The 12385-nt window shown below is 28.2% G+C and overlaps 1 protein-coding gene across 3 annotated transcripts in view; it reads right to left on the bottom strand.

Annotated features, from left to right (window-relative positions):
• The window catches only part of LOC107442680 (tyrosine 3-monooxygenase-like), a 66325-nt gene that overhangs the window by 5551 nt on the left and 48389 nt on the right, over positions 1 to 12385 (bottom strand). For all 3 annotated transcript variants that reach the window (XM_087156929.1, XM_087156930.1, XM_043050313.3), the window contains exons 6-10: positions 10214 to 10281; positions 9577 to 9627; positions 8100 to 8245; positions 6156 to 6291; positions 2084 to 2210 (exon numbers count right to left, since the gene is read on the bottom strand). In XM_087156929.1, coding sequence (XP_087013055.1) covers positions 2084 to 2210; positions 6156 to 6291; positions 8100 to 8245; positions 9577 to 9627; positions 10214 to 10281 — 528 coding nt within the window. The remainder of the gene's footprint in view (positions 1 to 2083; positions 2211 to 6155; positions 6292 to 8099; positions 8246 to 9576; positions 9628 to 10213; positions 10282 to 12385) is intronic.

Raw genomic sequence — 12385 nt, 5'->3', positions numbered from 1 at the left:
GATTTCATGGTTCAAACCCCGCCGGCCGAAGACTCCCCGTGTGGTAAATTGTGACTGATGCACGTTAAATCTGTCGAGTCGTAAAGTCCTCCGCGTTCCCATAACAAATCAATACCTCTGGGGATACTGGATTGGAGATCAATCATTCTCTGATTCAGGTCAAAATTGTGATCTGTGGATGAATGAATGGATGTGTCAATGGGTCCGCCCTATAAAACGGGCTGTTACGTGTGTGTGTGGCTGAAGACGAATTCTTGGCCATAGGATGGCGCCACTGTAAAAAAAAAAACGCACACTCTGCCTTAAATTTGCCCGGTTTCACCAAGCAAGCTTGCTCGTGTGGCAAGTGATATTAGAAACAACAACAATAAAGAAAAATACCTTACTTGTCTTTAAAGCAATGAAAGATGCGTAAATAAGTACAAGTACAAAATTACACCTTTTTTACATAAAATCTTATCATTATCATACTTATTAAATTAATCTAACTTATACCTTCTAAATTATTAATCTTAATGTCTTGAAATTGGCCTCATTCAGTTTAACGTGAAAAGTCACACCCGAAAATACACTTTGCATGTTCAGATAATTCCTGAATAGCAACATAGAGTGTAGAAATAGGTACTTGTCAAAAGTAATACTTATTTTATACATAATAACTCAAGCAAATTTTGAAATATTTGCTCGATTGACTTTTTAATAAATTCATTTGATTTAGCGAGAAAAAATACATATGAAGTAATAATTAACTACCTTAGGTAGCGAAATCAGATGTGTAAAAAGGTACAAGTGCAAATTTGCACTTCTTGTATTTCAAACTTTTATAACTTCTAAAATATTAGTCCGATCATTTCAGGAATCTCATTTTCAGTGATAAAAGTAAATCAGAAATAATATTTCACTTGCAAGATTAGAAAAAATAAAACTTTTCCCGTCAAACTAGCTCCATTATAGCTAATGTATTAATATAATTTAAAATTATAGTAGTTTAAAGCTTTAGAATATTCAAACATTTTTTTAGATTTTACAAAGCAATATGTTGATATTTCTTTTGGATTAATGAAACTAAATAAACTGTCGATGTTATATAGTTGAATACGGATTTGATTCTGCGAATTCGTGTTAAATATTTTTTTATAAGATCAGATGCAAAATTTCAAGTTTGGCAAAAAATTAATTATTAAAATATAAATATAATCTGAGCATCTCATAGAAAATATAATCATATTAATTTTATGTTCTCATATATAAGTAAGATAGGATTAGAGTAAAAAGTTAAAGATGGGGGACGAAAAGAAAATTATTTTGCTTTGTGTACGCGCAATGAAAATTAGAGCATTTAATGAAGGTGTAAAAAAAATAAGTGTGATTTTTTTAATATTTCAGACATCAATACAGTGAGCGCATTATTTAATGAAAGAGCTAGAAAGTATTAGATCAGCTAAAAAGTATTATTTTAAATATAAGATAATATTTAAGGCATTTGATTTTAGATTCAATTAAAAATAAAGCTAGTTTGTCAAACTAGTTAACTATTTTTTACATATCTACAAGTTAAATGTTTTAAAGCTCTAAGCAATAATTTTTTATTTATTTAGCTCCCAATTAAATTACTTTAAAAAAAACATTAAAAATCAAATGCTTTTGTGATAGCTAAATACAAGTCATTAAGTGTGAAATAGATAAAGGTATGGACATTTCATTGCTAGAGTAATCGAAAAAAATATAAAACAGAAGAATAATCATAAAAAAAATTATCTCATACTAAATACAGCAAAATTTGAGCAACTTTATTAACTTCATAAAAATTTAAAAGTTAGTAAAATCCATCTCAAACTATCTTAGTCTTTTTATAATAGTTCTGTTAAATATCTTACCGAAAGTTATTTTTTCTGTAAATATATTAAACTAACATAGAAACAAGCCACCTCATTTGACGAATGCTTCGTTTTGGCTTTTATATAAAAGACTGTAAAATGGAGAAATATTTAACAATATTTATAATATAATACATTTGAATATAGAGGAGAAATATTTAACAATATTTATTTATATTAGATTTGAAATAATAATTAAGACAGACCGTGGCAAACTTTTCAATGTCACTGTCAGCGGCACCCAACGATGCAAGACCTATTTCTTGTGAAAATTGGGCGAAACTTGGATCAGCAAGCATTGGAATGTGACCCAGAAGTTCATGAATGCAGTCACTAAGGATATATAAGTTACGTATGTATATACAAAAAATGTCTAGTAATAAAATTGTGAAGCATGAAAGAACAACAAATATAAACACTGAAAAGTAAGTAAGTGGTCAAATATTTCGAGAAAAACTCATCGAATATTTTTTGAACTGTATAGTGGAATGTTTTCAAAGGATTTATTCAATGGTAAAAAAAATAATAATCCCCAAGCTTACCCCTACTACAGGGTAACTTTTAAATCTTAAAAATGAACCCTAAAATTTAATTGCAGATTTGGATTTATTTGAAAAAATTTACCGCAATTTGATCTGAACACATTTTCGCATATTAGCTTGCAGATGGCGCTGTAATTGAACAATGAAGAAAATGGGTAACTACTTGTTTAAAATAGAAATATCATTCCCCTCTAACAAAAATCAAAAGTAGACCAGCTAGGTATTTTAAATGATTTATAACGACACTAACCTCCTAAGAGTTCCACAAGATTTAGGGCTCTGATTGTTTTTCCATTAAATAGGTTTTTTGAAAATACCAAACAAGTCTGTTTTAATTTTTTCCATATGAAATGTACTTTTCAAGATATCACCTAAATTATATAATTTGCATTTCATTATGGAGCCATAACTTTGCCAAAGTGCAAAAACCTGTTAGTCAAATTGAAGTACTAAAGAATCCTAAATATAAAATACGAAATTTTAACAGAATCGATTAAAATTACCTGAGAAATTGAATTTCAAAAAAGTCAGACATTTAAAATTCGATTTCTCAGGAACTATTCAACCAATTTCGCTCAAATAATGTAATTTGTTACGCAAAATTATATTCTTCAAAATGACGTAAAAAAGTGTACTCCTTATGATTCAAAATTTTTTCGACTATTATTAAATAAAATAATCAAAAATTATAAATATTTACAAAAATTTATTTTTTGCATGGAATTATCTTTGGTTAAATGAATTTTATAATTGAGTGCAAAATGTTTTCAATTCGCTCAAAAAGTTATCAAGCTATGGTGAAATATGAAAAAGTAAAATTAGCATGAAGGAGTTCAAACTTTAGATCGCTCTCATGACCTAACTATGGGGATCATATTTCCCAAATTCTGTAGAGGGGGTAGTCACTACCCCCTATATTTTAGGGATCAGAAATCCGAATGGGTCGAAAAAAGGTATGTTTATTCAGAAAAAATAAATTTCTTCCCCTCTGATTTCGTAACTTAAAATATGGATGTCACCTCCTTGAACCATTAAGATTGAGTCCTGAAACATGAAGATTCGATCATTATATCAAAAGTTATTCGGGTAAGAACGTTTTTCTCTTTCTCTCTTATTTTTCTTTTTGGCGCACTGTACATATGCCACAGTGTAACACGGATACTCATTTAGAAATTAGAAAATAGATCTTAAATAATGATACTGCTCTTAGGAACCATATTTGAAAACTCAACTGAACTATATTTGAACTATATTTGAAAACTCAACTCATAATCTACTGAATACAAAAAGGTCAGAAAGTGGCATTGTTTTACATTCGAACGACAATTCAACATGGGGAAAGCCTAGTGGTTTTCTTAATTTCTTTTATGAACATAATAACATTAAAATACTGTTAAAAGTCAATCGATAAGCATTTAGAACATCTAATTTTCTAATGTCAAGGTAAAATTCAAAATATCTTAAATTAAAATTCACGCACAATTTTGTCTTTTTTTATGAATTCCTGCCATGAACATAAGGAAATCAAAATATTGTTGACAATTAATTGAAATGCTCCTAATTTTCTAATCATATTCCGAACTATCTAACTATAAACTAAAATTCAAACACAACATTAGGTACTGATCACTAAATTATTTAGAGTAATAATTAATAATAATAATTCTTAATAAATCTGTTTCCAGTTATTCATTTTTATTTTATCGATAGCATATCTCATTGAGCCTTTAAAGTTTTTGCAAACAATAAAAATTGGATTTGCATTTTTAATTTATTTATAATATTAGATTTTTAAATCTACAATACTCAGATTTACATGAAAAAATTCGTTAGATGCGCTTAAATTCTTAAATAGAATAATTTTCCTTTTTTTAAGCACAATTTTTAGTATTTTGGGAATGACACAGGTATTTTCTTTAAATTTTAGATAGTGGCACTCTTCGCAAAAATATGGTGTACTTCTGTCAGAGAATAAGCACTTACAGTGTATTCTATTGTCTGGCAAACATAAGATAATCTCTCAGTAAGGTTACAAGGCTAGCTAATTTCATGAAGTTGTAATGGTAGATATAAGCTAAAAACAGCCTCCAAGTGGAAAATAATTTTTAATTCATACCAATCCACAGTGGGCCACATACAAGGTTTCGTGGCCAAAATTAGTATTTCGATAAAATTTGTTTCAAAATTTGGGGTTTTTATTTAGGGTTTTCATGTGCAGGTAATTTGAATTAATAGTTGAAATTTTGAAATATACTAAAAATACCAAAAAAAAAAAAAAAAACAAGATGGCGGCTGAAATATGGCGAGCAAAAAAAATATACATACCTAGTACGCTTAAATAATTAAGTATAGCAATGAAAATATGATAATTTTCGTAATTTTATATCAAAAATGAAAAGCAAATTATATTTCCTAGGTAATATTACAAAATAACGAGAATTAAATACAAAATAATGAGAAAACATGAAAAAAACATAGTTTCTGTTTTTTGGTATATTTAGTCCACCTTTGAAAAATGGGCAAAATGGGGCAGGTTTTTTCGGAAGAAGAAACATCAAAGAAGACAACAAAAAAAAGTTTAGCTAATTACCTCGTGGAACTTTTTGGAGATAAGTTTCGAAAGTGATTCAAACATTGTAAAATGTCAAATGATAAGATATAACTGTAAGTTTGTCAAGAGTATTAACTAATCCGACAAATTGAAAAATTGTACTATAATTTCAGACTAATTACTCTGATAAAAATGAAACAGAAAGGGGAAATTCCTATATATATTTCTGAAATATAAATTTAAAAGTTACATTAAAAAAATCTTTTTAACATATTTTTTACTACATTGTACTCTTGTTGGTCCAAAAAGTAAATTATAATGTTTGGAATGATTATGAATACTTAATTTGGGCAATATTAAAGCTGCCTAAACATATTTTAGTTGAAATTTAATTTTTGACTTTTGGCCAAATATCATGGTCTTCTGGCCCACTGTGCAATCGCCAAACCAAAGTAACTTAGCATGACTTTTAGAAAATCTTTCGCCAAGGAAAATGAAAAAGAAGCCACAGTTTAAGTGTCTAAAACTAGAAGCAAAGCAATAATTTTAAACCAGATGTATCATCTTGCCGTTAAAAAATATCTGGACTTCAGAACGGAAAAATAACTTAAATATTTTTAAAATTATTAAACATTTTCAAAAATCACTAATTTGATGATATTTCCCCCTAGATGATAATTATTAAATTCACTGCTTAATTTTTAGTTTTTGCACATTTTTATGAGTCCAGAAAATCCGGCATTGGAGTGAGTTCTTATGTATTAAATATTTATACCACAAATGCTTTTCATTTTCTCAAAACTGTGGCTGCTCTCTATATTGGCATTCTCAAAATAAGCGTGAGGATGTATAGAGAGGCTAAACTTGACGTAACAGTGATGAGTAACTGTTTCAAACTTGCAGCAGTTATGAAATATATTGTTTGTAAAGAAATTATCCATTTCATATGACGATGGAGTTGTCGAATAACAGCCTTCCTAAAAATAAATTTGCTGAAATCGCGACAGCCATGAAAGAGTGTAGTGCCAGGACTCATTTCGTAATCACTAGACAGTAATAAAAATAATATAAAAAGTATAAATTTAAATAAGTGAAGATTTATCGCTTGGCGTTTATATCTTCGGCATGGATATTATCCGGCATTTTATTTGTGAGCAAAAACAAATAAATCGATATTTGTCTTACGGTTCAGGTGAATGATCAGGCGAAGAACCATGTCGAACATATTGAGTGGATTGAAAAACTCGAAAAGCAAGACTCGCTAAAAAGTCTCGAGCGGTCAGCAAACCAGCAGCTGGTCGAACTTGAAAGCCTGTTCTCTCTGAAAGAAGAATATTCCCTAATAAATTTAAAATTCAATGTAAATTGTTTGGGTAATCATATTATATATAGCTTTAAATAGTAGTTAGAATTTTGCACATCACAACCAAGAGAAGTGTAATTGCAGTGAAAGAAACAGTTTTTCTAATGCCAAAATATTTTTTTAATCATAAAGTAAAGATGCTGCACTGGAACAAAAAGTTTGGTAGATATTCCATAATTTAAAATGGACTTTGGTTCGGTGGTTTCATTTGGCCATTTTACATTAACCTAATAGACAAACAATTTTTCATTTTTGTGTCAAGAATTTCTTACCAAGATCAGCGGTTCCTGAAGTTTTTAGGCTATTTGCCTAACTGCGAGTTCTTGAAAAATAATTTTCATTTACAACTGGCAACATATTAAGCAATGAAAGACTATTAATTATCTTGAAAATATATTAATTATTATTATACTAATATACTTATTATTATACTATATATACTTATTATTATACTATATATACTTATTATTATACTATATATACTAATTATTTTATAAATATTTTATAAATAAAATTATATAAATTTCTTGAAATATTTAATGATTGAAATTTTATTAATTAGTTTGAAAATATTTAATAACTGAAATGTTGTTTACTATTTTAAAAATATTTAATTGATAAAATAATTTGAAATGTTCTTATTTATTTGTTAATTTTAAATGATTGAAATTTTAATATTTATTTTTTAAACATTTAAGGCTTGAAATATTAATAATTTTATTAATATTTCAAAAATGTTTAATGAAGAATGAAAAATAAAACTTTTTCGTCTTATCCTTTTATCAATACTAAACTTAAAATCGAGTTTTATGTCAAAGAATTGAATTTACAGATTTGAAGCGGCATTTAGTTTAGGTCTAATTTGATTTTTGGGTATGCGTAAACTGAAAAACAATTAGCTGAAATGTGGTTTTTGTCGGAATAAAATAAGCGTTCAGAAGGATTATGAAGGAAATATTGGTAGTTCTTCGTTGTTAAATTTGGTCATTTTTATGCAATGCGAAATACAAAGGCAATTTTTCATAAATATTCATATTTTTCATTATTCATTCAATATATGGTTATAATCTTTTTTAAAATTTTTTCTTTTCTTTTTTCACAAACATTTTAGCTAAACAGTTAAAGAATTTAACGGAACATAAATATATAGTAGAGAATTAATAAATGCCATCAAAACCACTAATTTAATATATATTTAATAAATGTTTCGAAAATAAAAACAACTGTTAATTAGAAAGTCATAAAATCCTAAAAAAATGTCCCTTTTAAACCTTCCACGAAACCTTCGGGTTCCATTTTGTAAACTGATAGTTTCAATTCGAAAACCGTTGACCAAGATCGTGCAATTTGAACTTCTTATTGCAAAGTTTTTTAAAATCCAAGTCTTATATCCATTACCTTTCTAAGTTGAAACTTTATAAGTTCACAAAAAAAGAGTGTATGTTCTATCTCAGTGAAATAGGAGAAGTAATGAGCAATCGATTAATTACTTACACAATTTATTCTTTTTGCATAAGACCATTATGCTAGAAAAACAGAGGTATCATTTATCGGATGTGTTGTACCAAAAAAAAGTGTTACCTGTCTAATAATATGCGAATAAATAAAAACTTTAGCGTGGTGTTAAAAAATCTGTATTTTAATTGATATTAGAATTTTTCGTGCTTGTTAGGATATCTTGTATGAACATAGCGCTGCTCGATCTTATGTAAATGTATATTTATAGAACATATAGTATTAAAATTCTGTGCGTAAAGTATGTATACTTTTCAGAAAGTTTGATACGTCTTCTAGTTGTGGAATGTTGTCTTCTCTGTATCCACATTCCTTTTCTAAGACTGAAAACACATCCAAATATTGTTGGCAAGCATGTGTTGGCAAATAAAGCTTCAAATTTTGAAACACGACTCCCCTGAAAAATATGCAAACACTTAAAAAATAATGGAGCACGCGTTTGATTATTATCTGAAAATGACGTTTGAAAATATTAAAGTGCTTAGTAAATATTTACTAAGAAAATTTACCTAACCTAAAACTCTTTTATACGTCAACTCACAAATAAAAAATGGAAATATATATCAATTTGAAGATTGAACAATTTATGAAATATTATTGGCCATAAAATCAATTAGAAATTCGAAACTGAATTTGAGAATAGCATTATTGACTCATATGCTTTTATAACGTATTCTTTTCAATCAAGTACACTGTAGAAAACTCCGTACCAAGCTACGGTAAGAAGTACCAGCACTCAGAGTACCGGTACTTTTTACAGTAAAATCTATTTTTACCGAAGCATGTTACAAATCGAGAAATCTGATGTACCGTAATAATTACCGTAAAATCTCTGAATCACTTAAATTAAATAACTATTAATGTAAGAATTACTGTATAATATTTTACGGTAAAAATGGATTTTACAAATGGTGCACCTAAAGTGCCGGTACTTTATACCGTAATTTGATCCGGAATTTTTTCACAGTGTACTCGCAAAATTTAATATTACCTAATGTTTTATGATCACTTTCTTTAATGTATATTTTAAAAATATTTGCTAAAATTTAAATACAAATTGTATACATAATAAATTATCAAGTAGGGAAATCAAATGAGGAACAGATAAACATGAATGTGAAATGAGGAACAGAAATGAGGAACAGATTACAGATAAATAAAACGGGATCAAAATCTGTTTGATTGCATGAGAAAGCTGAAAAGAGGTGAAAGCAAATGATCTTCATTAACACAAATAAATTTCATCAGGTAGTTAAGCTCGTTTTTATATTTATGATCTCGCAATCTATAATAGGGATTCAACTATTAAGAGTTGCAAATTTTTTTCCTGTCTCAGTTGGTGACCTGGTTTTGTGTATAAAATTTGACTTTTTTGACAAAGATTTTAAAAACAATCTTCAAGCAACGTGATTTCAAAACTTCCAGTGTATAACGTAAATACTCTAAAAAACTTGAAAGATTCTGACTTTTATGCAAAGCTGTGATTTTATCTTTTTACATTGTTTCTTAGAGCTACTAAGATAATAAATTTCAGCACAACTTTGATTTGAGATAAAGTATGGAGTGCACAACAAAATAAGAACAGTATATAATAGTCACAGATTGTTCAAGACAATATTAGTTATTCAGAAAGGGATGTTTAAAGTTTCTGCTGTGCTTCGATATTAACCACTCTCATAAATTAATTACAAGTAGTTACAGTAGTGAAATGTGCAGACAATTACTTACCAAGTACGAGTTTCAATTTCATTGTATTTGACTGTTGGTATTTTTTCACCACTAGAGTAAAAGAAGAATATTTAATTTTAAGCAATTGTTAAAATAAGAGTAGTGATTGAATGTAAAGATATGTAAAACAATTGTGAGTATATTTAAAATAATTAAATTTATTCTCATAATGTTTTAATAATCATGGTAAAAAATCTTAAAAAAGATATTTAATTTTTTAACTTTATTTTAATTAATTAAAAATATTTTTTTAACTAAAAAAGAAAATTTTTAAAGCCAAAAATACTTATTAAAAAAGAACTACTTTTAGCTTAAAAAAAATAATTTAGGTGATTCATCTGAATAAAAAATGCGTCACTACATTTTGTAAAATACCACAAAAGGTGACTGCAATCCTTTTTATTTGAAGGAAGTGTTAAAATTTTGATAGTTTACACAAATATTAATAATATAGTATTTTTATTTTAAGGCAGGAAGCTGTATCAAAACACAAGTTAAAATATTTTGTTTTACTTAAGTTAAAAAAAAATTCTAAAATTTCTCGAATTTCTGCAAAATCAGTATTTATCTTCGATTTGGTTGATTATTCAAACGTATAATGAATTTTTTAGTTCTAAAAATATCAAGATTGACATACTGCTTGTAAAAGAAAGCTATCTCTGCTATTTCCTTTCTTCTTGCTCGATAGGCGACATCAGAAAACCCCTAAAAACAATTATTATACAGTGGGCTTCAAAATAAAGTCACCAAAATGTAAGGGTAATGCAAGTAGCCTAAAAATAAATACGAAATTATTTGGAACTTGGCTAACACTATCCAAAGCCAACAGGGGGAGTTTTATGTTTGAGAATGTGTGAATGTCTGTTTGAGAATATGCGGCAAGAACTTCAAGGTTTTTTGTGTAGTACTTGGGCCAACACAATTGAATGGGTTAATTTTAAATATTTATGCTATTTACGAACTAATATTCATGTAATAATGAGAGCAAAAGGAGTAAAAACTTCGATCATCATCTGTGTAGTACAAAATTAGCACGAATGAATGGTCGAGTTTAAATATTTATGTCTTCAAAATTACATGTAATAATGAGAGCAAAAACTTTAAGCATTTACTACAGTGACCAGATTTGAAATATTTGTATTTTCGAAACTAATATATATGTTATAATAAGAGCAAAAATTTCAAGTATTTATTTCTGAAGTACAAGATTAGCCTAGATGAAGAACCGGATTTAAATTATTTATATTTTCGAAACTAATATACATATTGCAATGAGCGCAAACATTGGAGCATTTTCTGTGCAGAATGTGGTAAAATAAGAGACCGGATTTTAAATATTTATATTTTTGAAACTACATGTAATAATAAGAGCAAAAACTTCGAGTATAAAAATAATGGTAATTAATAGTTTATTACAGGATAAGCACAAATGAATGACAGGATTAAGTATTTATTTGTGTAGTACAAGATTAGCACATATTTTTTTGTGTAGTAAAAGCATTTATTTGTCTATACTAGAATGCAAAGTTTCTTGACAATGACGTCACGGCTGGCGGAGGAAGAAGGAGAAATAAGTTCAGTCGTTATATAGAAGAAATATAACTAAATAAAGATACCATTCCGCGATGCGCCGCTCGTAAATTTGAAAATATATAAAATTTTAAGAAAATTATAGCAAATTAACGCTATATATGTGTGGGTTAAGATAACTTATCATATTTCTATTGTGAAATGCGTAATTTACCTCGAAATACAGACATCGCGCCGGGAACTATTTTCTTCGTTTGCCCTCAGCATATTTCTCCATTGTCAAGAAACATTGCAGTTTAGTATAGTGCACGATTACATATTACAATGAGAGCAAATATTTCGAGCATTTATGTAGAACTCGATTAAAATGAACGATAGGAAATATTTATAATTTTTAAGTATTTTTAAATACTTACATTTTCGAAACTAATACACACGTAACAAAGATCAATACAGAAAATTTGAAAAAAAAAATATCAAAGTTTCTTTCAGTTATTATTTTTTTATCCTTAATCCTTTGGTTACAGGCCAAACTTCTAAAATCCGTAAACATGTTTATTCCACACATTTTGTAATTTTATACCATCAAGGTATTCTAATACTGCACAAATGTATGTATATTATGTATGTCATAAACAGTATCTAATGACGTGTGGATGACAAGTGATTTACCCATATTTGCATAGCTACTAAGATCCTCAAACCTTACACCACGTGGATTCTCTTTATTGCATCACTTCAAAGATACACTTTAAAATCTACCGATTACGAAAAAGTGAGAGAGGTTAAAGATTGCCTCTGTGAAGCATTAGGAACCACTAACTGTATGAAATTACAAATTGTTTTCAAAGTAATGTATTGCGTACAATTGCAACCACTTCCTGCAGCTGAGGAGAGCGTTTTCGAGCCCATGTTTGACAGAGTGAAACTGTAAAATTGAATATTTAACGTATAATTACAACCACTTCCAACCAGCTTCTGAGGAGAACATTTGAGACCCCACGTTTGATTGATTAAAAATGTAAAATTGACTATAACGTATATTTGCAACCTCTTCCAGCAACTGAGGATTGTGTTTGAGACCCAATGTCCCTAAACTATAAGAAACTGTCGTTTTCTATCTCTTCGAATTTGATGAAGAATACCGCAGTAAATAGTGTGAAGAAACTCGTTCATGAAGGAACACATATCAAATCAAGGTTTCATATAAAATTTAAATCTAAACACTTATAACGGGAAAAGTTTACGAAAAGCTCATGCGCATTCATACTATATATTA

Source organism: Parasteatoda tepidariorum, chromosome 2 (genome assembly GCF_982258835.1).
Source record: "Parasteatoda tepidariorum strain Cologne lab strain chromosome 2, Ptep-v5.0, whole genome shotgun sequence".
Classification (NCBI taxonomy): domain Eukaryota; kingdom Metazoa; phylum Arthropoda; class Arachnida; order Araneae; family Theridiidae; genus Parasteatoda; species Parasteatoda tepidariorum.
Note: the sequence above shows the minus strand (reverse complement) of the source record. Positions and strands in the feature narration are given on the sequence as shown.